The sequence below is a fragment of the Callithrix jacchus genome, chromosome 22, assembly GCF_049354715.1.
Source record: "Callithrix jacchus isolate 240 chromosome 22, calJac240_pri, whole genome shotgun sequence".
NCBI classification, from domain to species: Eukaryota; Metazoa; Chordata; class Mammalia; order Primates; family Cebidae; genus Callithrix; species Callithrix jacchus.
In genome coordinates this window covers 47,618,947-47,646,767 of record NC_133523.1, presented here as the reverse complement: position 1 = coordinate 47,646,767, position 27,821 = coordinate 47,618,947, and the positions used below count along the sequence as shown (strand labels likewise).

The 27,821-nt window shown below is 48.5% G+C and overlaps 2 protein-coding genes across 3 annotated transcripts in view; one reads left to right on the top strand and one right to left on the bottom strand.

The window, feature by feature from the left end:
* Positions 1 to 461: 461 nt before the first annotated feature.
* On the top strand, positions 462 to 5,336 carry LOC100414135 (putative killer cell immunoglobulin-like receptor-like protein KIR3DX1). Its single transcript, XM_035284392.3, has 6 exons — positions 462 to 628; positions 828 to 863; positions 1,505 to 1,786; positions 3,302 to 3,607; positions 4,279 to 4,578; positions 5,236 to 5,336. The coding sequence occupies exons 1-6, from the start codon at positions 595 to 597 to the stop codon at positions 5,334 to 5,336; spliced, it is 1,059 nt and encodes a 352-aa protein (XP_035140283.2). The 5' UTR covers positions 462 to 594.
* A 6,586-nt stretch (positions 5,337 to 11,922) lies between these two features.
* LAIR2 (leukocyte associated immunoglobulin like receptor 2) overlaps positions 11,923 to 27,821 on the bottom strand; it is a 26,527-nt gene continuing 10,628 nt past the window's right edge. For both annotated transcript variants that reach the window (XM_017967593.4, XM_078360876.1), the window contains exons 3-5: positions 16,200 to 16,235; positions 12,848 to 13,141; positions 11,923 to 12,134 (exon numbers count right to left, since the gene is read on the bottom strand). In XM_017967593.4, the coding sequence (XP_017823082.2) occupies positions 12,091 to 12,134; positions 12,848 to 13,141; positions 16,200 to 16,235 (374 nt within the window). In that variant the 3' untranslated portion in view covers positions 11,923 to 12,090. The remainder of the gene's footprint in view (positions 12,135 to 12,847; positions 13,142 to 16,199; positions 16,236 to 27,821) is intronic.

Below are 27,821 nucleotides of genomic sequence, written 5' to 3'. Positions count from 1 at the left end.
TCTGTGTCTTCAACCACCAGTCAAGGAAGTATTTCAGAGAAATCACCAAGAGCCAGGATTTGCACACTTGGTTCTGTGTTAATAACACAAAATCAATTTTTGTTGTTGTTGACTTACTGAAGCACGGAAGAAAACGTTAGGAACTTGAAAATCGTCCCCAGTTTGCAAGCAATTCAGTTGCAACTTCGATCATAACAGTTCAGTTTTTTGTGCAATCATTTTACAACACTGACAACAAATCTATTTTCATTTGGCAGGAAAATGTGCGTAACAGAAATTGAATCATGCATAGTTCTCAGAAAAGGCAATAAGATATTAAGATACCGTTCTACAATTTTGCACGTAGAAAAGTTAAATTTGAAATTTAGGTATTAGTGGGTTGGTCAGTGTTGGGGTTCAGGTCAGCCCTTCGCTGGGGGCTCTGTTGAACCAAGAATACTGTCTGCGTCACCCCTATGTTTAGAGTGAGGCCGGGCATCTTCCTGTGTGGGGGGCAACCTCTAAGCACTTCAAACTGCAAAGCCATGGCTGCCACATCCTGTCCATTTTCCAGTCTAGCTCAACCCCTGTGTCCGGCCCAATAGAAGAGGCGCCATGGCCCCCAAACTCTTCGCCGTCCTGTGTCTGGGTGAGTCCTGGAAGGGAAAGGAGGGCAGGGTTGGGATGGAAAATGCTCTCTTGAAGAACTGGCCTCTGTATAACCCAGGACTGGGCGCGGGAAGCCAGGTTCATCCACCCTCTGAATCCAGGCTGAGCTGACAAACCGTTACAAGGAGGGCAGGAATCACGTGCAGACGCCATTGCTTGTTGTTTTGTTTCTTCCCCAGGACTGTGCCTGGGCCAGAAGATCTGCACACGGGTGGGTGAGTCCTGTCCCAGTCCCAGGCGCCGCGGTGGCCAAGCACAAAGTGTTCTCCAGGCAGGGAGGGTGGACACGAAGCCAGGCCGATGCGGGTGACGTGGGGAGGGCTTTGCCGTGAGCCCCGGAAACACAGGAAGGGGGGTCCTGGGGAGACCCCAGGCTCCATCTTGTTCTAGAAACCCCCTGTAGGCAGCCCCTCGGCTCAGCCAGTCTCCTGAAGGAGCCTGTGGTGTTCAGAATCCGGGTGTCTGGGGCGGGTTTGGGCACGCTCTGTCGGGAGGCAGGGACCCGGTGCCGGCACTTGTGTTGGGAATTGTTTAAACCAGTTGACATGGTTCTGTGTTGCTTGTATCTGGTCAGTTTCCTCCTTCTCTTCCATGCACAGATGTGTGTTGTAGACAAAAGTTAGGAGGAACCTGGCTCAATGTTGTATCATCATGCCCAGTAGAACACTATTCCAGGAAGACCTTCCATGTCCACTCTGGGGTGGGCCGGGTCCCTGTCCCACCACCAGGTACCCAGGGCATCAGGGGCTTCATGTTACAGGGCAAAGCAGAACAGTGGGAAGAAGGAAAGCCCCCAAGGACAGTGGGGGGGGGGCTCCACACTTCCCTCTCTAGGCTGCGCCTCCTCCTCTTCCAGGTGCTCTGTACAAACTCTCCCTGTCAGCCCGGCCGAGCCCTGTGGTTCCCCAGGGAGGACGTGTGACTCTCTCCTGTGATTCTCATCTTCCGTTTGTCACATTCAAAATATACAAAACATCTGGGACCCAGGACCGTGAGCTGCACACTGGCCGTTCCAACAACTTCACCATCAACCCTGTGACCCCAGGACACGCAGGGACCTACAGATGTTCTGGATCTTTCAGCCGCACCTCACAGTGGTCAGCTGTGCACAGCAACTCCCTGATGCTATTGGTCACAGGTAGGAGAAGTCCAGCCCATCCCATGTCCACTAGGTGTCCTTGCAGGATGAAAATGTCTTAGAGATCCAATATACAGCATGGCGACCATAGCTCACAGAGCTTCCAGTGGGAGAGGCTATTTTGTGTGTAGATTTTGCCTTCCTCCAGGATGGCAAAACTGCAGCAGAAACTGTCCAATGGGCAGAAGAGACTGGAGGTTTGTTGGGCTGTGTTGACTTCCCTCCACCGATTAAAGATGAGAGATGAGCAGGACTCAAGCTGCTGCCTCCTCCATGTTAGTACTGAGGAAGGAGCTCATTCCTGTTAATGACGAGGGTTCATCAGAATTTAAACTGTTGTGGCTACTGTGAAGAAAAAGTGAAGCCTAACTATACCCTAATGAATTAGTCCTTCCCAGAGTCCACACCAGTGAAGCCGGAGAGTCACTGTGGGATTCCTGGTCATGCACTCACTGTGGACACAGAAGCCATCCTGAGAATGTAAAGACAGGGCATTTCATGTGAGGAATCAGCTTCCCTGGTGGAGGAGGAGGGAGGAAGCCGAGCAGCAGGACAATCTCCCTGGGAAGTAGCAGGTGCAGTGTGATGGTTCCAACCCCAGCAGGCCGGATCCACAGGGGAGCCATGTTTTCTGACCCCAGCACCAGCGTTTCCCCAGGGAAGTAGTTTCCCTGCCTTGAGGGAGCCAGAGCCTTGCAGAAGTCACAGATCCCTCGGGAGATGTGGCTGGTGGCTCGGTGGGACATGATTGGGAAAGGCATCCATTCCTCCCTCCTCCTCCTTCTCAGTCTCCTGACATTCATCCCTTCTCCCTAATGGATGTGCAGAATGTCCCACAGAAAGTTCAAACTCATCCTGTAGGGTCGCGTTGCCCCTGCCTATTGTATAAAGCAGGGAAGGGAGTGTGGGGTGAGTCTCACGTTCAATGAGCTCAGGAGGAACAGACAAGAGAAGGGAGGAAAGCAGGTCGGGGTGAGGCAGGGAGGTCCAGGCTTCGAAAGCTCCTGGAGGATCTAGATGGAGATTGAGGATGTGAGGAGCTGCTCAGCAAAGGCGTCTGCCGTATCCTTCTGCCTAAGTGGGAAACAGAGTCACTCCACCTTCCCCTCCAAGTAGTCACATATAGCCTCTTGGGTTTTGGGGAAAAACTACTTGTTTCCAGCAGTGGGAACCTGGGCGGTTCTTGCTAATCCTCTGGAGATTCTTGTATTTTTCAACACACGGATTTGAAAAATAGTGAGGCTCGTAATCTCATGGTCCCATGTCAGGCATCCTAAGGCCAGCACTGTGTTTTCTGAAGGTTCTCAGAGCACAGAGCAATTCCCACTTTCCAGGAGCACCGCACGTCTCATATGGCCTCAAGCCAGAGCACAGGGAGCCATGCAGAGAGAACACACACACAGACAGGAAGGTCGTGGACGGGCTTTGGTGGTGATGAGGGAGAGCTTCACCCTGAGGTCCCAGGTGAGGGGTGAGGAAGGAGACCCCTGTGAATTCCTCTGTCTTTGCTCCCAGGTGCGTTCACAAAACCCTCCATCTCAGCACACCCAAGCTCCCTGGTGGCCGCGGGAGTTAGGGTGACCGTGTGCTGTCACTCGGAGCTGGCATTTGATGAGTTTATCTTATACAAAGATGGGCACACACAGCATTCCCAGGAACTTGACACGAGGTTGGAGGCTGGGACTTACTACGTCAAGGCTGTCTTTCGCCTGGGTCCTGTCACGCCGGCCCAGGCAGGAGCCTACAGATGCTGTGGTTTTTTCAGTCACTCCCGCTATGAGTGCTCGGCTCCCAGCGACCCCCTGGAGATTGTGATCACAGGTGAGTGTGGCTGGACCATCCTGCTCCGCTGGTGCCCTGGGAGCTTCATGGGATGATGTGGTTGTTAATCAAACCTCAGGAGAGGAAGAAAACTAAAGGAACAGAGGGACTGTGAGGAGGAGCTCAGCAAGGGGGTTCAACATGTCTGAGTGCTTCAGGAGGGAGGAGCGGTCACTTTCACCCTCCCCAGCAAGTTGTCACATCTAACTCCTTGGGTTTGGGGCAAAGCCAGGTCTTCCCTGCAGTGGGAGTCCATGAAGTTCCTTCTGCTCCTCCAGAGACTCTTGTATTTTTCAACAGACAGAGTTGAGAAATAGTGAGACCCATAACCCTGTAGTTCCATGTCAGGGAACCCAAGGCCAGCACTCTGTTTTCTGAAATCTCTCAAAGCACAGAGTAACTCCCATTTTCCAGGAGAACCCCACAGCTCATATGGCTTCACGGGGCAGTAAGCCACAGAGACACAGTCAAAAGCAGCGGGGAATCTATGAAATGCAGAGGAAGTAAAAAGACACAGACACAGGCCGGGTCAGAACCCTAGAGAGGAAGATGAGATTGACAGAAGCACCAGCCCACATTCGGAATCTGCCCCCAAGATAAGAGCAGGGAGAGAGACGCCTTTGTTCATGCACTCAGGAGTGTGTTCTAAAATCAGCCTCTTTTCCTCCCAGGAAAACACAAAAAGCCTTCTCTCTCCACCCAGGAGGACCCCAGGATGGGGTTGGGATGGAACGTGACGTTATTCTGCATCTCTGAAATCTCATTTGACCGGTACCATCTGTGGAGAGAGGGGGCTCCTTATGGCCAGTGGCTCAGTGGAGGGCAGGGACACAGGGGAGCGTTCCAGGCCAACTTTTCTGTGGGCCTCGCAACGCCAGCCCATGGAGGGACCTATAGATGCTACGGTTCTTTCAATGCCTCCCCCTATGAGTGGTCGGCCCCCAGTGAGCCCCTGCACCTTTCTGTCACAGGTGAGGAGGCCAAGCCTGCTGCATGCTCTGGGGCCCACTGCATCCTGGAGCTAAATGTGAGGGGCATCCTACCAGAGATCAGGAGATCTTAGGGGTTCTGGTCAAAAGGAAGCCATGAGAAATACAGAGGAAAAGAGAGGCTGAGAATGGCCAGTGCTGTCAGGGTGATAGGACAGGAATCAGGGCACTTCCACACCCTTGTCCACGTCCTATATGGAGACCCACTTTGGGGGCCTATGAATCCAGGTGAATGAAGAACTGGGTGAGTCAAACACTGGAGGAGGGGAGACCAGATAAAGATTGGGAAGATCAGGGGTTGCATCAGCCCCTCACCCTTATCCATTTTCCAGGAGCTCCTCCTGACCTCTCAGACACAGAGAGATTTCCCATTTGGTGAATGTAGATATTGATTACCCCATTGTGGATAAGGTCTCTTGACATCACCAGGCATCTCTTAGCCCTCTCTCCTTTTTCTCATCTCAGGGGAGGGAGTCTGTTCTCAAAGGATTCTGATAAGAGACCTCAGGACCCACATTAATCATTAGGTGAATGACAGAGTAGGTGGTGGGCAGGGGACGGATGCTCCACATAGAATGCTCTTACTTCAGTGGGGCGAGGAACGACTCATGGACACCCATTGTCTACCTTTTTTCCTAGGAATCCCTCAGAGTACTTTCCTGTCACCTGTGGAGCCAACCCTTGAAACTGGTGAGCAAAGAATTCTTCACCTAGTTCGTGAATCGCTGGGGAGACATTGATCTCCTTCTCCACCTGCAATCTTTACGGAAGTGGTCGTTTCCAGAGGAGCTTGAGGGGAGCCTGGAATGAAGAGAAGGGATTTAAGTCCCAAGCATTGCAGTCATTGGTGCTGGTTGGGTGGTCGGTGAGAAAGGAAATTCTTGAAGGAACTGTCCCAACTGAGGAGGGAGAGAAGAGGAAAGCCCACCTCTCGCCCCTGTCCAGGGTGCTGATCCTACAGGCTTCAAAGAGGCAACCCAGGAACCCATGGAATCAGCCCCACTGTAGAAGTAGTGAACTTTTTGGACTCAAGATGATTGAGGTATTCCCTGAGAGTTATTAACTTTAGTAGAGTTGATCCAGACACTCTTTAGATTGAGCATATGCACACGATTCTATCCAAATTTGGGGCTTCCTTATGTATGAAAGGCAGCATTTTATCCAGAAAACCAAAGGGATCCATCAGTCCTGAACCTCTGTGCCAGTGTCTCTCTGGGAAAGGAGGTGCAGAAATGCACCCCTCTTGGAACATCAGCCCACTAGGGATATATCCAGTCTCTGAAAGTAACAGTGGCCATTGTGGAAAGGAAACAAAGGAAGAAAAAGTTTGTCCCAATTTTCAGGAATGCCAAGTTCTGAGCCCGGTCCTGCCATTTTCCAAAACACCTTTTAAATGAACACATGTGCAGTATTCTCTACTTTCTCCCCCAAAGAGCTGGTGTTCTGGTGTTACTTTTGTAAAATTGATAAAGCGTATCTTATATATGTAGATATTTGCAAGCAATTACTTATACTAATCGTAGTATTCTTGGACCCTAGAGACAAAACGCTTAGTGCATTGCAGATGTTTTTCCATTTATTTGATTAAAGCAGGTCGATAAATAAAAAGAGGGGCATAATTCTGAGCCAGAGATAAGAAAGTCATATCTGGGGCGAAGCAAAGGCAAGGTAACTGGTAACTCCAGTCTGTTTTATTTTCCTGCTGCTCAGAAAACCTGCAGCTCCAAATTCTCTTCTCTGCATCTAAATCTTATGAATGGTTCAATACTGGACATGCTTTTCTCAAGTGATCAGCTGATTTAAGAGACATACTAGGCCGGGTGCGATGTCTCAAGCCTGTAATCCCAGCACTTTAGGAGGCCGAGGTGGGTGGATCATGAGGTCGAGAGATCGAGACCATCCTGGTCAACATTGTGAAACCCCGTCTCTACTAAAAATACAAAAAATTAGCTGGGCATGGTGGTGTGTGCCTGTAATCCCAGCTACTCAGGAGGCTGAGGCAGGAGAATTGCCTGAACCCAGGAGACGGAGGTTGCGGTGAGCCGAGATCGCGCCATTGCACTCCAGCCTGGGTAATAAGAGTGAAACTCTGTCTCAAAAAAAAAAGAAAAGAAAAAAAGAGAGAGACATACTGAGCATTGGAGAATAGCATAGTCAATTCCCCTAGGTTTCCTCACATTCCGCCTCTCTCTGCGGTTCTCAGGGGCAGCTGATATCTGGAGATCATTACAAAGCACCTCAGAATGCGAGGCTGCTGAATACAGAGGTGTTCTCTGTTACGGATCAGGCTGAAAGGTTATGCCCGCGCAGGGGAATGTGGGTGACTGCGTGGGCGTCCAGGGACTTTAGGATGATTTTGGTCTTCACTGCTTTGGTGACATCTTTGCCCACAATTCCTAGGCTCACACCCCCAGGATTACACAGACGGGAATCTCATCAGGATGGGCATAGCTGCCTTGGTCCTTATGACCCTTGGAGTCCTCCTACTGGAGTCATGCACAGTCAGAAAAAAAAAAAAAACCCAAAACGCAGGAAGAAGAGGAGAGTGATAGAGAACAATGCACCATTTAGAACAACAGAGACTTGAAATCAAATCTCATAACCCCAGAAGGCTTTGGGAGGAAATCGTCATCGTATATTGGGTGAACTGTCTGCGGAGAATATGGACTGAAATAAATGTCATCGTGTTTGAGAGTTCTAGTTCAGAACTCTTCCTCAATTAAATTCTGATGTCTTCCCTTCCTACCGTTACTGACTTTCCTTGACTCCTGTCTCCGATTTGCTTACCTTATAAAACGGGGGCACATCACCCACGGCAGGTGCAGACCCACACCAATATAAACTCCATGCTCTGGTCTTCTTGGAATGCATTGTCACCGACTGTCAGTTAAGCTAGTCCCTCATCTGTGCTATTGAGCTCTGTCTCTTCAGCTCAAGACACAGAATATGGTTTACACGATGGAATGAATGGGTGAAAATAAGTTTCAGACTAAGAAATCTATAATAGTTTGCTAAAACCCTCTTGGGAATCCTCAAACTCCTCTCTCCATCATATGACACTTGGAACAAATGTGTAGTATTGCTTCAGAGATACTATACGTTTGAATGTCAGCACGCACTTAAAGTGCCAACCTGCAGGTGAGCCAGTGACCCGATTCTATGAAAAAATATCATTTAAAAGCTCTGTCTTGTGGCATTTGCCTCTTTATTTGGCATAAATACTCTCTTCACGGCCAGCTTCGAAGTGGCCGTGCCAATGCCCTGAATGCTGATTTGGAACGTGGAGAATGGAATTGTCTTTTGCAAGTGAGTGTGAGCCAGCTGCAGTGTGCCTCACTGATAGCATCGATGTGCACATGTTCCCTATGTTTAATGGGTCACAATATGATAATTTACACTTCAGCGTGGTGCTACCATTTCAGTGAAATTTGATAACAAATTCTAAATCACTTTCCCTAAAACAACGGTGATTATCAACTGTGGAAGAAATTTTAAGTATTTTAGAACTCCTGCAGATTACAGATAGAGGTCCAGATTGCATCCGTCCATTTGAGTACTATTTTAGAATTGTCTTTTTAAAGAAAGAGACACCCCAGTCTGACTCAGAACTGTATGCCATAGAGGAACATGTGTGCATTTGCATGATGACATATTCACAGGAATCTTGACAGTGTTGTCATTCATGTAGACACATACATTAAAAGTCAATTCGACAAGTACTGAACACGTACACTATGCATGTATACATTAAGATTATGTGGCAACATGGCCGGGCGTGGTGGCTCACGCCTATAATCCCAGCACTTTGGGAGGCCAAGGCGGGTGGATCACGAGGTCAAGAGATCGAGACCATCCTGGTCAACGAGGTGAAACCCCGTCTCTACTAAAAATAGAAAAATTAGCTTGGCATGGTGGTGTGCGCCTGTAGTCCCAGCTACTCAGGACGCTGAGGCAGGAGAATTGCCTGAACCCAGGAGGCGGAGGTTGCGGTGAGCCGAGGTCGCGCCATTGCACTCCAGCCTGGGTAACAAGAGCGAAACTCCGTCTCAAAAAACAAATAAATAAATAAAGATTATGTGGCAACAAAATTGAACCAAATAAACTATACACCATAACACCAATCAACTTCAAATATGATTGTAAATAAATGAAGGGAAGTTTTTTTTTTCTTTTTTGAGATGGAGTTTCGCTCTTGTTACCCAGGCTGGAGTGCAATGGCGCGACCTCGGCTCACCACAACCTCCGCCTCCTGGGTTCAGGCAATTCTCCTGCCTCAGCCTCCTGTGTAGCTGGGACTACAGATGAGCGCCACCCTGCCCAGATAATTTTTGTGTTTTTAGTAGAGACGGAGTTTCACCTTGTTGACCAGGATGGTCTCGATCTCTTGACCTCGTGATCCACCCGCCTCGGCCTTTCAAAGTGCTGGGATTATAGGCGTGAGCCACCGCGCCCGACCCTAAGGGAAGTTTTATATCTGTGGTGCAGAGATGTTCTATTAAATTGAGGTCAAAAAAGGCAGTATCTATTATTTAGTCAATAATAACTGAGCTAAATCTGATACATAAAGAAATAGCATTGCATTCCAGGTAATGTGTTATCGTGGTAACATAAATGGTGACATTGGAAGGTTTTCTTCAAGATGGAAAACTCAGGGTCTTCTGGGAATACTGGCAATAATTCTTGATTTTCCTGTGTTGACTCATAAGTCTATTTGTTGTTATTGGTAAATGCACGTGTTTGTTTATAGCCTATGTTTATTTTCCATACAACTTACTGAGGTGGGATTGAATTTGGGAAGAGAAAGCCACAAGCTGCACGTGGCCTCAGCTTCCAACAAGGTGGCTGTTGATGAGTGACAGCAGTTCCTTTGTGTTGGCCACGTGGCTCCTCAAAGCATGATCACCACCTGCCTGTGCATCATCTCCCGAGTCCAATCTGACAAGAAGCCACTGCCCAAGTCAGAAAGGCCTCTACACAAGCACTTTGCCCACATCACGGGGCATGTAATGAAGAATTTAAGAGCACGTGTGGTAGCTCATGCTTGTAATCCCAGCACTTTGGGAGGCCAAGATGGACAGATCACCTAAGGCCAAGAGTTCAAGACCACCCTGGAAATTACGGTGAAACCCCGTCTCTACTAAAAATTCAAAAATTAGCCTGACATAGTGACACATGAGCCATTACAGCTCTGCATAAGTGTGCATGTAATCCCAGCTACTTGGGAGGCTGAGGCAGGAGAATTGATTGAACTCGGGAGGTGGACATTGCAGTGAGCCAAGATTGCACCCCTACACTCCAGCGGGGTGAAAGAGTAAGACTAAAAAACTAAAATGTGTGTTTCTGGGTTTCTGTACCCACCAGGTCCCTGAATGTGAGTTGGGGTGTAGACCACCAACATGGATTTGGTGGTTATTTCAGAGATGGGGTTCAGCCCCACGGGGCAGTGGTTTCAGGATCATGCAGTGGTCCTTCCATTCTGAACCGTGCTCAGGACAGCTGCCTCCTCCTTGATCCCCAGTGAGCCACAGGAAAGCTCATGGGCAGACATGGCTGCTCTTGCCTGTGGCATTTCCATGTCAGAAGTTCTCATGGATCACATTCTGTAAACCTGTGTTCTTCGACACTGTGATCTCATCATCTGCCCCAATCTAGACAAACGTGGCTGAGACAGTGCCACAGCCTTCACACAGCCAGCCCGGCACTTCCTGGAATGGAAGAGGTGTGTGCTGTGGGGAAACGGTGGACTGAAGGAGAATCAGCCCAGCTCTGATTCTAGGACGAGGAGGGCTCCCACAGCACTGGGCAGCCATGATCCTTCGCAATGGGGACTGTCATCTACACCCCCTCATCCTGCTGGAGTTCTCAGCCCTCAGTATGCCTCCTCCTGACCACTCACCTGCGTCCTCAAGCATCACTTCCTCATGACTCCCTTTCCAAGATAGGAGAGCTATGCCAGTCTATTTTCTAATCACCCGTAACCAAGGAGTGATTCCACATACAAAGGTCACAGTGCATAGTTATCTATTCTGTAGCTATTTCTGGACATCTATCACATACCCTAGATGAGCAGGGCTCAAAGTATGCGATCCGTGTCAGTGAAGCACATGCTTTATTTTTCATTCTTGGTTAATTGTATGAAATAGGACTGATACTTACAGATATATGTTGGAAGAATGGATGGATGCATATATTAATTGTAAATGGACAGACAGAGAGGGAAGACCTGATAACTTACTCAATATTCAAATGCACTCTTTAAATCTGTAGTAAATCAAGCCAACAACCTCCCCTGCTGCTTTCCCCTTGAATTTTGGGATATTTGGCTCTGCTCTCAGTTTCCTGGCTCGAGGATTTTCTGCTTGTCCATTTCGCCCAGCTGAGACACACACAGAGATAACAAACTGAAATCAGCTGGCAAATCCTCATGCAAAATCATACCTATGTCATCCACGGGACCCCGTGCAAAATGAAAATAGAGGGCCCCACATTCACACCTCAAGATGGCAACGCGAGGACATTAAACCCAGCTTGGAACTCTGATTGCACAACTCATGGAAAATGTAGCCAGCCCTGCGCAGAGACATAAGCCATTTGGGGTTTGCACACGGGGGTAAGACCAGCAGTTTCTGAGTTGCTCCTCGGGGGCAGAAGCTGGGCTGGGCACTCCACAAATTCTATCTCTGTGTGTTCACTGTATAACTAGAAGGCAGGAGTCATGGTGACCTCGGTAAAGATAATCATTCTAGTGAAGGGATTCGCCTGAAATACACTAGGTCATGTCAGTCCTCTATGTGTATGTCTGGCTCCAAGCTCCTGCCTGTTCGACTTCACTGTCTCCAAGATTCAATTTAACCAAAGCATTAGCCCCAGAAATGGGTAGGAGCCGTCACTCTTAACATCACAATGCACCCGGCACCAGAGTGCCCATTTTTTATAGAACTTCTTTTTGGAAATTAGGGGAAAACTGCAGCTTTAAAGAGCGGCTCCTGGCCAGGTGCAGTGGCTCAAGCCCGTAATCCCAGCACTTTGGGAGGCCAAGGCAGGCAGATCAGGAGTTCAAGATTAGCCTGGCCAACATGGTGAAACCCCATCTCTACTAAAAATACAAAAATGAGTCAGGCATGCTGGTGGGTGCCTGTAATTCCAGCTACTCAGGAGGCTGAGGCAGGAGAATTAGGTGAACCCAGGAGGCAGAGGTTGCAGTGACCCTAGATTCATGCCACTGCACTCCAGCCTGGATGACACAGAGAGATTCCATCTCAAAAAATAAATAAAAATAAAACAATAGAATAAATAATAATTATTATGTTCCTTATATACATAATATATGATGTAACATATTTAATATAATTTAAATAATAGATTGAAATTTCACATTACAAATCATACATTTTTATTTGTACATGCATGTAAAGGCAGATGTACATTTCTATTGCTCACTCCAATTATTTCTCCCCATTGAGGTTCACAAGGCTGGAGGCCATTTCTCCTCATTCATAGTAAGTCAAACCCAGAGGCTTCCGTGTCTGGCACAGTCCCTGTGAGGAGAGAATACTTGCTCAGTATTAATGGGAAGAGCCCTTACCCCATTTTGCCGGGGACTGGTCACTCCCTCTGCTCCTCCCACCACCAGCTCTGCTTGACCTCAGGGGACTCCTTTGAGGCCCTGGGGGTACATGAAAGTGGATTGGACTTGGACTCCAGGACGTCTCTGCGGCTGAGCACACACAGGGGTCCGTGTGGTCACACACCAGAGGATGTCCCACAGTACTGCCCAGCCCTGGTCAGGAGCCACCCTGGACCCTGTGTTCTGCCCAATGGGAGATGAGCCACAGCAGGAGGAGCACATTCCCTGGGGCAGGTTCTGGCTCAGGGGAGAGGAATAACAAGTGGACCATCCATCCTGTGTGAAAAGACGCTCAGCTCCTTGTAGGGGGGTTGCCCCCTAATCTCTGGGAACCCACTCCCCACCCAGCCAAGCAGAGGCATCTCTGAGCCCACCCGCTGCTGGGGCTGAGTGTCCAGGCCATCTGTGGTGTCCAGAGGGGACCAGGGCTCCAGGGACCTAAGCAAGTGTGACGGCAGGGTGGAGGTGTGCGCAGAGGGAGAGGGGGAGGGCAGGGCTTGGGGGTCAGGAGGAGGGCAAGGGTGGCCACAGAGAGAGGACAGCAGCTGGAACAGGGTCCAGGGACCTGGGGACAAGCTCGAGGGCAGAGCTGAGACTAGGGCAGGGCCCAGGTGGCGTCCTCACCTTTCACCACCAGCTCCAGCTGCTCACTGTGCTGAGACCATCTGGAGGCCTTATGATAGATGCAGCGATAATGCCCGGCGCTATCCTCACTCACTGAGTCAATGCGGAATGTGGCCTCTGACAAAAATGGACTAACTAGAGACACATCATAATTATCTTTGTACTGGAATCTATTCTCCCTCTCCAGGCGGAATGCGTGAACCCCAACTGGGCCCTGGCAGCGGAAAGTCACAGGGCTCCCCAGGGGGATCACGGTGCCTGGCTCAGCCGAGATGGAGGGTCTGGGCAGGGCCCCTAGGAGGGAAGCAGAGAAGGACTCAGTGTCCACTGCAGGAGGTCACCATGCCACACACGTCATTTTAGCCTCACAATTCAGGGTTTTTAGCAATTTTATACAGTTATGCAGCCGCAACCACAGCCCAACTTTAGATCATTTCCCGTCTCCTGCACCTTCCACCTGCGTGTCAATTCTCATCGCTACAGAGTTATTTTCCCAGTGGACACTAAGGACCCTGAGACTTGCTCACAGCTTGAGCCTCGCTCAGGGTCACGTGGGAAGAGTCAGAGCGGCCTGGGGCCCTTCCTGTCTGCTGCAGAGCCCAGGGCCACTTTCCAGAGGGACAGAGGGTGGGAGGGAGGCACAGCATGGGGATGACACGGTCGCTCATGAAGGACAGGGGAGAGAGGGGCGAGGGAGGAGTAGAAGCTACCTGAGCTGAGCAGACGGGACACCAGGGCACTCAAAGTGGGAAAATCGGCCAGTGAATGGTGCTCAAAGGATACAAAGTTTTAGTTACAGAGGAATCAACTCAAGAGAAGTAATGTACAACACAGTGACTGCAAGTGGACAACAGTGTATCGCATTTCTGGACACTGCTAATAGAGGTGTTCTAGTTCTCACCACAAAACATGATTAGCACGGGAGGAATGCCTGTGTGACCTAGCTCGATGCAGCCGTTCCACACTGTGCGTAGCCCACAGAGCCATACTGGACATGAGAAATACATGCAGTTTTCATTGGCCAATTTTAAACTAAATTAATCAATTTTTAAAAATCAGACCAGGCGTAGTCTGGTCTGGTATTAGAGGCTGGGGGGTCGGGAGCTTCGGAAGGACACTGATAAAATGATACAAAGTTTCTATTTGATCTATTAGACAGGAAGAGTAAGTTTTGAGATCTATCACAGCAGGCTGATTATAGTTAATAACTTATATGTGTCGACATTGCTAAAAGTATATTTTAAAGGTAATCATCACAATAGGTATGTGATGTGATTGGTATGTTAGCCTTATTTAATCTGTCCACAATGTTGACATACACACCTGTAATCCCAGGACTCTGGGAGGCTGAGGCGGGTGGATCACCTGAGGTCAGGAGTTTGACACCAGACTGACCAACATGGTGAATCCCAGTCTCTATTAAAATTACAAAAAAAAAAAAAATTAGCCAGGCAGGGTGCTGGGCGCCTGTAATCCCAGCTACTCGGGAGGCTGAGGCAGCGAGAATTGCTTCAATCTGGGAGGCAGAAGTTGCAGTGAGCCAAGACTGTGCCATCGCACTCCAGCCTGGGCAACAAGAATGAAACTCCATCTCAAAGAAAAAAAAAAATCAGCATGTGAGACAGCCCAATATTGAACAGAATATGGAGTGTTTGAGAAAGTGAAAGCAGCTGGAGGAATGTACAGATGAGTGAGCCCAAAGTCACGAGGACAGGATGTGACTGGGAAAATAGGCATGTCCAGACCAAAGAGAGGGGCGTGGGTCTGATTCTACCTGAAGATAAATGGGAAGGGCTCTGAGGGAAAAAATGATATTTCATCTTACAATGAGATATGAAATGGAAATGTTTAAATACAGTTTAAAAACTGTGGACAGTACAATGGTCATGTTTATGCTTTCACAAATCACAACGTCCCCAGTGTCAGGAAGGGAGCAGGCAGCAGGGGCATGGACAGGCTGAGGCCGGCCTCGGGGAGCCGCGGAGGGGAGAGGTGCGGTCACTTGGGGGAGACACAGGAAAAGTACATGAAGAGAGAGGGAAAGATGGGAAAAATTTAGAGTGAAATCACCAGGACTGGGTGACAGGATGCACCTAGGAGGATGGAGAAGAGGATGAATCTTCAGAGTCTGCCCTTGGTGACTGTCATATTCCCCGCCAAAGGGCTGCTGAGGGAAGCGTGGGTTCATCTGGGGAAAGCTCCCGGGCTCAGCCTTGGTCATGTTGGATTTGAATCACCATTGTGGAAATCGGTGTGTGGAAGTGACGCCTGCACTCCTGTGATGACTGCAGCATGACCCACAGCAGCCAAGACGTGGAAATAACCTGAGCGTCCACCCGCAAAGGAATGGATAAGGAAAATGTGGTGTGCATATGCAATGGAATATTATTCAGCCCAGAAAAAGAAGGACGTTCTGTCATTCCAACAACATGGATGAACTGGAGGATATTACCCTAAGTGAAATAAGCTGAGCACAGAAAGCCAAACGCCGCATGTGGAATCTAAAAAAGTTCATCTTGGCTGGGCACAGTGATTCACACCTGTAATCCCAGCACTTTGGGAGGCCAAGGTGGGTGAATCACCTGAGGTCAGGAGTTTGAGACCAGCATGGCCCACATAGTGAAACGCCGTCTCTACTAAAAATACAAAAATTGTCGGGCGTGGTGGTGCATGCCTGTAATCCCAGTCACTCAGGAGGCTGAGGCAGGAGAATCACTTGAACCTGGGAGGCAGAGGTTGCAGTGAGCCAAGATTGCACCACTGCCCTCCAGCCTGGACGACAAGAGTGAAACTCCATCTCAAAAAACAAGTCATCTCACAGAGGTAGAGAGTAGAGTAATGGTATTAGAGGCTGGGGGTCAGGAGCTTGGGAGGGACACTGATCAAATGATACAAAGTTTCTATTAGTCAGGAAGAGTAAGTTTTGAGATCCATCACAGCAGGATGATTATAGTTAATAATAACTTATTGTGTCAAAATTGCTAAAAGTAGGTTTTGAATGTTCTCATCACAATAAGTATGTGATGTGATTGGTATGTTAGCTATCCTTATTTAATCTGTCCACAATGTTTACATCCGCTGTAACATCACATTGTACCCCACAAACATACATAATTATTTGTCAATTAAAAATAAGATTTGTCAGTTAAAAATAAGAAAAGCAAAATATGACAGGTGGAGAATAAAAGAGAGAAAGGGGTGAGGGCAGCGCATTTCCCATGTGGAATCGTTTGCAATCTAGGGCACATTTCAGGGATCCCTCCAGGCCCTCTGAGAATCAACTTCACTCCCACCCAGAACTGCCCTTGGGGTACAGAGGAGACTGGGGAGACGGGATGAAGACGGGACTCACCCTCCTGCGTGTGGATCATCTGGGCCAGGCAGAGCACTGGAAGAGAAGCCACAGTGAGAGAAATGCCCACCACCCAGTCCTCACATAGGGCTGCTATCAAAAGGCGGCTCCATGCAGCTGGGCACATTCAGCATTTCATAATGACCAAACCGCCCCTCCTCCACATCACTGTCTGAGTATAATCCTTCTTGCTGCAAACTGGTTTCAAGATAAATCCCAAAGTCTCCTCTTCCAAAAAGACTCCTGCTCCTCAGTGCTGCCTTTTTTTTTTTTTTTTTTTTTCTGGGGATGGAGTTTTGCTCTTGTTACCCAGGCTGGAGTGCAATGGCATGATCTCGGCTCGCTGCAACCTCCGCCTCCTGGGTTCAAGCAATTCTCCTGCCTCAGTCTCCTGAGTAGCTGGGATGACAGGTGTGAGCCACCATGCCTGGCTATTTTTGTATTTGTAGAGACAGGGTTTCACCACGTTGGCCAGGCTGGTCTCAAACTTCTGACCTCAGGTGATACACCCTCCTCGGCTCCCAAAGTACTGGGATTACAGGCATGAGCACCGTGCCCGGCACCCCAGCCCCTCTTAAAAGTGACCTCATCCCCACACCCAGGCCCCTGTTTTTAGAACAAGGTCTTCTCTGGTCAGACTTAGGCCCCAGGAAGAGCAGCAGGGCAGTCTTGGGGAAGGAAGACACTTCTCCCCCAAGAATCCTCTGGACTGGAGTCAGGCTTGAGCAGGGAACTTTCCAGTCCTCCCCGCTGCCTCCAGGACTTACCTAGACCCAGGAGGGCAGTGGGGTGGGGAGACATGACCCCGGTCCTAGAACTCTGCAGCAGATGCAAGCTGGCAGGTTGTGCTGGCCGGGCACCTCCTGCCTATGGGGTTCCCACAGCAACTGCCTCACACAAGAGGAAGAGCTTTTTATCCTGTCCCCTCCACCTTTGCCACTAGAGATACCAGAGGCAGGCCTTGGTTTCTGAAAAAATGTCGCTTACTCACATAAACAGATGACGTTAAGGTGCTTATCTGATGTGTACATTTTCTAAATCTCTGGGACAAGGCAGAATAAAGGGCATGCAGCAAACTCACTGGGACGTCATCCCAACTCCACAAGTCAACGGCCAGTGCTCCTGGGCAACACGTTACAAAACCAGGAGCCAACATTGCCTCATGTTTGAAACAAGAGTCATATAAGACCTTCCCCATGTTTTTAATATCGTGACCTTTGCTAAAATCCCAACAAGGTATTTCACACGTCAAAAATATCCTACAATCCAGCACTCTGGGAGGCTGAAAAGTCGTGCACTCACTATAGAAAGCAGTGGGGAGGTTCCTCAAAATATTAAAAATAGAGCTACCATATGACCCAGCAACACCCCTTCTGGGTAGATATTTGAAAGAAACAAATTCAGTATTCCAGAGAGCCGTCTGAACTCCCTGATCATTGCAGCACCATTCACAATCGCTAAGACACGAAAATAATCTGAACGCCCACTACAGATGGGTGGAGAAGAAAACGCACACACACGGGAAGAAAGTTCTGCCACGGACAGACTGAGGACACCACGCCAGGTGAGCCAGATGCAGGTCAGGGACTGCGTGATGTGACCTACGCGAGGTCTTCACAGCAGGGAATCGTGGTTCCCGGGGCTGGGAGGAGAGGGAAACGGGGCATTACTAACACAGGTGTGCTGCCATCCAACAGACGACCTATGGCCAACAATAACGTCTCGTTCACCTGAAATTTGTTGAGGACAGAGCTCATGTTAAGTGTTCTAACAATGATATGTAATAACAAATATTATATAGAAATAATCATAATTACATATAATCATAATATAATTAATGTAATATTACTTCAAGTTGTTTATGTTTTTATACACTAATTATATATAATAGTTTATATATAACAAATTATGTTTTTATATATGTGTTAATATATATGCTATAATTATTAATAATATATACAAGTTCATATATAATTAATATCTATAAAGTATTATAATTATATATACACAGTTAATTTTTTTTTCAGAGATGGAATCTTGTTCTGACTCCCAGGCGGGAGTGCAATGGCATGATCTCAGCTCACTGCAACCTCCGCCTCCTGGGCTCAAGCAATTCTCCTGCCTCAGCCTCCAGAGTAGCTGGGATTGCAGGCACACACCGCCATGTCTGGCTAATTTTTGTGTTTTAGTAGAGACGAGGTTTCACCATGTTGGCCAGGATGGTCTCAAACTCCTGACCTCAAATGATCTGCCCACCTCAGCCTCCCAAAGCGCTGGGATTACAGGTGTGAGCCACCACTCCCGGCCCAACTAACAAGTTTGATTGTTATTATATATATTATATAACAAATTCTCTTTCTCTTTCTCTCTTTCACTCTCTCTCTCTCTCTATCTCTCTCTCTGTCTGTCTCTCTCTCTCTCTCTCTCTCTCTCTCTCTCTCTCTCTCTCTTTCCCCTAACATGAGTTATCTTCCCCTCATCCCTCAGTGTCATTTGGCTGCAGTAGGGGTGCGGTGGTCCACCTGCACATGCAAAATCCTGAGGGGGTTGAGTGGTCAGGAGACTATGCTTAGAACCTGGCGTTGAGGTGTGGGGCCAGATGGGCACCTAGCTGGGTGCTGGAATGAGGAGCAGGACCCGGACCAGCAGTGCATTTCTGCGTCACGCAGCTGAGCAGGGCAGTACCCGCCCCCCACACCATGGATCCTCATCTCCACTGCTTCTGAGGACCCTGGGGAGCTTGTCTCCAGGTGTAAGTGCAGCAGACATTGACAAGGGTCTACACAGCAGCCGTGCTCACTTCTTCCTGACTCACAGAAAGCCAGTTCTGTTTGAAGCTCCAAGACCAGGGAGCCAGTGGGAGGGAAATGGAGTTTAGATGAAGGCAATTTTAGCAATGCACTTTCAGTGTTTGATTCAGAGCAGGGCACGTGACGAGATATGACCAATCACACTTAATGCAGAATAAGACGGTGTTCCTGGGAACGACATCCGTCTCTTGATAACAGTGGATTTCATAAAAAGCCTGTGCAACAGAAACTCCATCTCAGAAAAAAAAAAAGCTTTTAGCATCAAAATAGTGAAAATATTTCAAAAACATTGAAACATTCCACATGACCACTGCACTGCTGACGAGTCTCCCTCCTGAGACGTGGTGGCTGTCATGGTCTCAAGCTCGGATCTCGTGGACAGACAGGGGAACTGACGCTAAACGCTGGTCTCACGGAGTTCTGCACATTGCAGTTCTGATGCGTCCTTCCAACCTAATCCATCTTCTATGAATATTTTAGACTAAGTCCATGGGACAGCAATCCATCTGAAGAAGACAATTAACCAACTAAAACTGCTTCCTATAATATATTGAAGATTGTTTAATTCCTAAGTGAAGGCTTTGCAGTCAAAAATTAAAGAAAGATGGAACCCCCAGACTCAAGCCAAATGCTGAACCTGCTTCTCACCTGACGATTATATGACTATGGATAACTGAACTTTATTTTCATGGTTATGAAGACCGTGGGGCAGAAGGATAAAGGGCAGGGGTACAGATTCCAGAAGCTTCCACCTCATTATAAGAATGAATTAAAATCACTCTCCAACTTCTCAAGGTTGCAAGGGATACTACATTTGTTCTGAAACTTAACATTCAACAGGAGGCCAAAACAAAGCTGCTCCTGAGAATGACTTTCCTGCTCCTCTTGTTACCCAGGCTGGAGTGCAGTGGCGCCATCTCGGCTCACCGCAACCTCCACCTCCCGGTTCAAGCAATTCTCTGCCTCAGTCTCCCAAGTAGCTGGGATTACAGGCACACGCCACCATGCCCAGCTAATTTTTTGTATTTTTAGTAGAGATGGGGTTTCACCGTGTTGACCAGGATGGTCTCGATCTCTTGACCTTGTGATCCACGGGCCTCAGCCTCCCGAAGTGCTGGGATTACAGGCATGACCCACTGCGCCCGGCCCTTACAGAATGGCTTCTGTGTATTGGATTCTCCTCCCTGCCTCTTTTCCTTTTAGATCTTCATTAGGGATTTTTAATCAGCGTTATCAAGGATTAATTTGCAAACCGACGGCATCCGTTTAATCTGTGCAATTCGGTGAATTCTGACAGCTGTGAAACCACCAACATATCCAAGATCTTCATCACTACTCAAAAGATTCCTCGTGCTGACAGAATCCACATCAAAGGTCACAGAGCACATGGCAGTTATTCTGGGTTTTTCCATAAAGGGTGACACAGATCTGTCACAGTTCCATATTCTCAGGGGGCCCCTTCACCTTTGCATTCCTCCAAGACTTTGATCTCAGCTGGAGAAGGTTTAGGTTCAAGGTGTGCTACAGATCCAGCCTGGCACAGCTTCCTCATTCAAAAACAGAGATCCAGCCTGGCACAGTTTCCTCACTCAAAAACAGAGATCCAGCCTGGCCTAGCTTCCTCACTCAAAAACAGAGATCCAGCCTGGCACAGTTTCCTCACTCAAAAACAGAGATCCAGCCTGGCACAGCTTCCTCAAAAATAGAGATCCAGCCTGGCACAGCTTCCTCACTCAAAAACAGAGATCCAGCCTGGCACAGTTTCCTCACTCAAAAACAGATCCAGCCTGGCACAGCTTCCTCACTCAAAAACAGAGATCCAGCCTGGCACAGCTTCCTCACTCAAAAACAGAGATCCAGCCTGGCACAGTTTCCTCACTCAAAAACAGAGATCCAGCCTGGCACAGCTTCCTCACTCAAAAACAGATCCAGCCTGGCACAGCTTCCTCACTCAAAAACAGAGATCCAGCCTGGCACAGCTTCCTCACTCAAAAACAGAGATCCAGCCTGGCACAGTTTCCTCACTCAAAAACAGAGATCCAGCCTGGCACAGCTTCCTCACTCAAAAACAGATCCAGCCTGGCACAGCTTCCTCACTCAAAAACAGAGATCCAGCCTGGCACAGCTTCCTCACTCAAAAACAGAGATCCAGCCTGGCACAGCTTCCTCACTCAAAAACAGAGATCCAGCCTGGCACAGCTTCCTCACTCAAAAACAGAGATCCAGCCTGGCACAGTTTCCTCACTCAAAAACAGATCCAGCCTGGCACAGCTTCCTCACTCAAAAACAGAGATCCAGCCTGGCACAGCTTCCTCACTCAAAAACAGAGATCCAGCCTGGCACAGTTTCCTCACTCAAAAACAGAGATCCAGCCTGGCACAGCTTCCTCACTCAAAAACAGAGATCCAGCCTGGCACAGCTTCCTCACTCAAAAACAGAGATCCAGCCTGGCACAGTTTCCTCACTCAAAAACAAAGATCCAGCCTGGCACAGCTTCCTCACTCAAAAACAGATCCAGCCTGGCACAGCTTCCTCACTCAAAAACAGAGATCCAGCCTGGCACAGCTTCCTCACTCAAAAACAGAGATCCAGCCTGGCACAGCTTCCTCACTCAAAAACAGAGATCCAGCCTGGCACAGTTTCCTCACTCAAAAACAGATCCAGCCTGGCACAGCTTCCTCACTCAAAAACAGAGATCCAGCCTGGCACAGCTTCCTCACTCAAAAACAGAGATCCAGCCTGGCACAGTTTCCTCGCTCAGTAACAGAGATCCAGCCTGGCACAGTTTCCTCACTCAAAAACAGATCCAGCCTGGCACAGCTTCCTCACTCAAAAACAGAGATCCAGCCTGGCACAGCTTCCTCACTCAAAAACAGAGATCCAGCCTGGCACAGTTTCCTCACTCAAAAACAGAGATCCAGCCTGGCACAGCTTCCTCACTCAAAAACAGATCCAGCCTGGCACAGCTTCCTCACTCAAAAACAGAGATCCAGCCTGGCACAGTTTCCTCACTCAAAAACAGATCCAGCCTGGCACAGCTTCCTCACTCAAAAACAGAGATACAGCCTGGCACAGCTTCCTCTCTCAGTAACAGAGATCCAGCCTGGCACAGCTTCCTCGCTCAGTAACAGAGATCCAGCCTGGCCTAGCTTCCTCACTCAAAAACAGAGATCCAGCCTGGCACAGCTTCCTCTCTCAGTAACAGAGATCCAGCCTGGCACAGCTTCCTCGCTCAAAAACAGAGACCCAGCCTGGCACAGCTTCCTCTCTCAGTAACAGAGATCCAGCCTGGCACAGCTTCCTTGCTCAAAAACATGACTTGGGATGCACAGGCCTGGAGTAACAATTCTCACACTAGATTCAGATACATACATAATATTTGAAAAAAAAATTACATACCAATTAAACGTCAGGTGGAAACACGACATCTACATGAATAAAATGACCTAAGATGCAATGTGAAATGTCCTTAACAGTTTGCATTAGAATAGTTCAAATATTTCAAAAATATTCCAGTATGGTCACTGCATTGCTGACCAGTGTTTCTCGTGAGATGTGGTCGACGTAATGATCCCAAGCTTGGACCTCATGGACAGACCAGGGGACTCAAGGTAAGCCCTGGTCCTCACAGAGTTCTGCACTTGGGGAGGCTGAGGCAGGCAGATCACCAGAGGTCAGGAGTTCGAGACCAGCCTGGCCGACATGGAGAACCTTGTGTCTACTAAAAATACAAAAAGCTGACCATTGGTATCAGGCACCTGCAATCACAGCTATTTGGGAGGCTGAGGCAGGAGAATCGCTTGAACCCAGGAGGCAGGGGTGGCAGTGAGCCAAGATTGTGCCACTGCACTCCAGCCTGGGTGACAGAGTGAGACACCATCTCTAAATAAATAATTAAATAAGAAAAGGGGCCTTAACCTGAGAGCTGGCCCAGGAAGCCACTGTGCACTGTGGGGTGTAGTCAGGGGCTGAGAACCGAGCTGGCAACAGGAAACGCAGCATGGGGGGGCTGCGTGAGACGTGGACGGAGGAGAAAGCGTCTGTGAAACCCCCGTCAGGAGATCATTTTTCCTATTGTAAGTTGAGTGGACTCCAGATGGAAAAGTAATAAGGAAGAGTATGTGCATTGATTGAGCAGGAGTGTCTAAAAGGCCAAGTAGAGTTTTGGTATTTTACCCTCGAGAGAGTGGGAAGGGTTTTGAACCTAAGTGTGGCGTCATCAAATTTTTATCTAAAATGTGTCTGTTAAGAGCCCTTCCTGAAGTCGGACTCGCACGAAGCTGTAAAAATAGGAGGTAATGTTTTCTGAGCCCTCACTCTATGCCAGGCAGTGCTCTGAATCCCCAGTTCACAGCCCCATTATTGGCATAAAAACCTTTGCCTCCGTTTCTCTCTGTGCTGCAATACTCTTCACCCACAGAGGCACAGGGCTCACCCCTCCCTGTCCTCCACTGTCCACCCCACTATCTCCTAATCCATCAGACCTTCTCGGACCATCGTGTCCAATGTTGCAACCCTCCCTCCAGATTTCACATCACCTCTTGCTCCCTTTTTCCTTTCTTCAGCATATCTCAGAGGGGTCGTTCCCTTAATTCTCACAACTTTGGGAAGATGTTTTCATCATTAGTCCTGTTTTACAGATAAGAACGCTGAGGCTCCGGGAGTTAATTAGTTTGATTAGCATCTTGCATCAAGAGGTCCCGGAGACAGGGCTGACCGCGGCTTACCTGGAATGCTGGTAACGTCGTCACAGGCATACCACATGCATGCCTTCACAAAAATCAGACTCTCCCTCCAAAACGCAAGTCCAATGTCATAAAATAACATGTGCTGAGAATAAAATACAAGTGGGTAGTGAAATGACAGTAAAAATGTCTGCCACCGCGTGCCACTCTTCTGCTCAAAATCATGCCAGGACTTCCCTTCTCCGCGATGTTGACACGACTGCATCTTCTTTCCCCCAGCTGAGCTTAGAGCCCTGATAGCGTCTCCTCCGACTCTGCCCTTCACTGACCGTGATTCAGTCCCAGTGGCATCCTTGCTGTTCCTAAAATACACCACACATCCCTCCTGAAATACACCACATATCCCTCCTGAAATACACCACACATCCCTCCTGAAATACACCACACATCCCTCCTGAAATGCACCACACATCCCTCCTGAAATGCACCACACATCCCTCCTGAAATGCACCACACATCCCTCCTGAAATGCACCAAGCATGTATCCGCCTTGGGACTTTCACACATGCCATTCTCTACCTGAAACGACTATCCAAAGTTACTATATCAATTCACACCCCCATTATTGGCATAAAAACCTTTGCCTCCGTTTCTCTCTGTGCTGCTATACTCTTCACCCACAGAGGCACAGGGCTGCCCCCTCCCCGTCCTCCACTGTCCACCCCACTATCTCCTAATCCATCGGAACTTCTCGGACCATCCTGTCCAATGTTGCAACCCTCCCTCCAGATTTCACATCACCTCTTGCTCCCTTTTTTCTTTCTTCAGCATATCTCACTGACCCTCAGCATACGGGCACATATTTTACTGATTAATATTGTACACTGGCCGGGCACGGTGGCTCACGCCTGTAATCCCAGGACTTTGGGAGGTAGAGGCAGGCACATCACCTGAGGTCAGGAGTTTGAGACCAACCTGGCCAAGGTGGTGAAACCCCGTCTCTTCTAAAGATACAAAATTAGCCGGGCGTGGTGGCACACACCTGTAATCCCAGCTAATGGGGAGGTTGAGGCAGGAGAATCACTTGAAACCAGGAGGCGGAGGTTGCAGTGAGCCAAGATCCCGCCACCGCCCTCCAGCCTGGGAAACAAGTGAAATGCTGTCTCAAAAAAAAAAGGAGATATATAAATACATTGTTTGCTGCCTGCCTCCCCACTACAATCAATTCCATTAAGCCACAGAAGTTTTTCTGCACTGTTTCCTGTAGTGTCCCTACGCCCAGAACACACCCTGGCACACAGCACATAAGAAATATTTTAGAGTGAATGACGAATGCATAGACGCAGACAGCATATAGGAAGGATGAGGAGAGTTATCTGTGCAGGATTACCGAGTACAATTCCAGAGGTCACATCTCTATTTATAAGCTCTGTCACCTTAAACTAAGGTTATTTTTCACTTTTTGAGAGGGAGTCTCGCTCTGTAGCCCAGGCTGGAGCGCAGCAGTGCAATCTGCTTCACAACCACGAAAATCTGCGTAAGTTTTGAGTGACGTTTAGAAAAAATACAGACGTTGTTCAAGGAATTCAGAAATGAAGTTAGAAATGAACAGAGAATGTTACTCATCAAAACTTAGATGCAATAAAAATCACACAGAGTGAAACGTGTATAGTTTCAAGCACACTTTTTTTAAGAAATTTTCTTTAGAAACTATGAGGTGTGGGAAATTAATCACTGAGCATGCTTCTTGAGGAGCCGGAGTGAAAACAGGAAGGGCAGCGAGGAGGAAGGCAGCCCAGCCAGCAGGGACCGAGGGAAACTGAGGCAGTGTCTCACTCAGGGCCCACAGCACTCACCAAGCTGCATTATCCAAAAGGAAAAAGAAAATCAAGAAGACTGTGTAGGTGAGAGAAAAAAGACAGCTGTGTACTAAGTTTCTATTGTCATCATTGCATCGGCTTCTCATCTGTCACTCTGGCAGTTAGAAGACAAGGGAGAAATATATTTGAAAATAGCCCATGGGCCGGGCACCATTCCCGCCTATAATCCCAGCACGTTGGGAGGCAGATGCAGGCAGATCCACTAAGGCCAAGAGTTCCAGACCAGCTTGACCAACATGGTGAAACCCTGTCTCTACTAAAAATACAAAGAAAAAATTAGCCAGACGTGGTGGCAGGTGCCTGTAATCTCAGCTCGGGAGGCCAAGCAGAATTGCTTCAACCTGGGAAGTGGAGGTTGCAGTGAGCCGAGATCACGCTACTGAACTTTAGCCTGGATAACAGAGTGAGACTTGTCAAGAAAGGAAGAAAGGGAGAAAGAAAAGAAAAGAAAGAGAGAGAGGGAGGGAGGAAAGGAGGAAGGAAGGGAGAGAGAGAGAACATAGCCTATGTACTCCTATGGAGAGATCCCAGAATGCATTCTTAGGGATTAAATGACATCACGATGGCATCTGCACTGTGCCAAGAATTGGAGGAATCAGAATGTACATTCATATTGACTTATATTCACTAAGAAACAAACGCTGGAAGGATTAACGTGAGAAAATTAAAATTGTGGCTCTCCTGGCCGGGGACGGTGGCTCACGCCTATAATCCCAGCACTTTGGGAGGCCGAGGCGGTTGGATCACAAGGTCAAGAGATTGAGACCATCCTGGTCAACATGATGAAACCCCGTCTACTAAAAATACAAAAAATTAGCTGGCATGGTGGTGCGTGCCTATAATCCCAGCTACTCGGGAGGCTGAGGCAGGAGAATTGCCTGAACCCAGAGGGCGGAAGTTGCAGTGAGCCAAGATCGTGCCATTGCACTCCAGCCTGGGTAACAACAGCTAAATGCCGTCTCAAAAAAATAAGTAAATAAAAATAAAAAATAAATTGTGGCTCTCCCACGTTTTCTTCTCCTTGACCCACCTGGACAAGCTGCAGAGCTAGAAATCACCTCGACGGCTCGTCTTTCTCACCCTCCCCCCTTGTTCTACCTTCAGAGTCTGTCCTCACGCAGACACGGCGTGCCAGCACCACGGAGCCAGGTCCACCCTCTCTCCCCTTGTCAGGGATGTCCCCCAGTGGTCCCTCCATGCTCATTTCTTGCTACTCAGCTGTCCTTCTCCACGCTGTAGCCAGAGTGACCTTTTAAAAGCATACATTGGATTATGTTTTGTTACCACTGAAATCTCCAGTGACTTCACGGTGCACTCCGAGCAAAAGCCAAACTCTGTGACCTGCAGGACACTCACCTCTCCAATTTCATGTTGGTCCCTGCGCCCCTCCTTCCCTGCCCTCAGGCCACGTGGCATTCCTACTGTTCCTTGAAGACACCAGCTCCCTCCCTGCCTTTGGACACCGCGTCTCTGCCCGGATGTGCCGACCTCCTGGTTTGCACCACAGCCTCCAGGTCTCTGCTCAGCATCATCTCAGCAAGAAGGGCCTTCCCTGACCACTCCGTTGAAAGAAGCACACTCCCCTGACACCCCTCCCTTCGCTAGCAAGGTTTGTCCTCATTCCCTCTTGACGTTTATCCTCCTTTCCAATTATCCACCCATTGACTTGTACGCTGTCCCTCTCCCCACATTAGAATGGAGACTTCACTGGCCAGGGGCCTCATCTGTCTTCATCTTCACCCTATCACTGGTACTTATGGCCTGGCACATAATAGATGCTCAGTAAACACTTGTAGATGGAAGAGCAGTTAACTAGAAACATTGCTCATCACTTAATGGGCCCTTAAACATTAAATAATGTCCCCCAGTGCAGTGGAATTCTGTGTATCACTAAAAATGATGATGCTGTGGCCAGGCACAGTGGCTCATGCCTGTAATCCCAGCACTTTGGGAGGCAGAGGCGGGTAGATCACAAGGTCAGGAGTTCAAGACCATCCTGACCAACATGGTGAAACCCCATCTCTACTAAAAATATAAAAATTAGCCAGGCATGGTGGTGGGCACCTGTATTCCCAGCTTCTCAGGAGGCTGAGGCAGAATTGCCTGAACCCAGGAGGCAGAGGTTGCAGTGAGCCAAGATCGCACCATTGCACTCCAGCCTGGGTGACAGAGCAAGACTCTGCCTCAAAAAAAAAAAAAAAAGTAAAAAGAAAGGATGGTGCTGTTTAACTTTCATTGACATGGAAG

Excerpts from the sequence above, each read along its gene's own strand:
- LOC100414135 (XM_035284392.3), top strand. The coding sequence starts at position 595 with ATGGCCCCCAAACTCTTCGCCGTCCTGTGTCTGG. Across the intron at positions 864-1,504 it reads GAAGATCTGCACACGGGTGG|GTGCTCTGTACAAACTCTCC; the intron begins GTGAGTCCTGTC and ends CTCCTCTTCCAG. Across the intron at positions 4,579-5,235 it reads CCTGCACCTTTCTGTCACAG|GAATCCCTCAGAGTACTTTC; the intron begins GTGAGGAGGCCA and ends CTTTTTTCCTAG.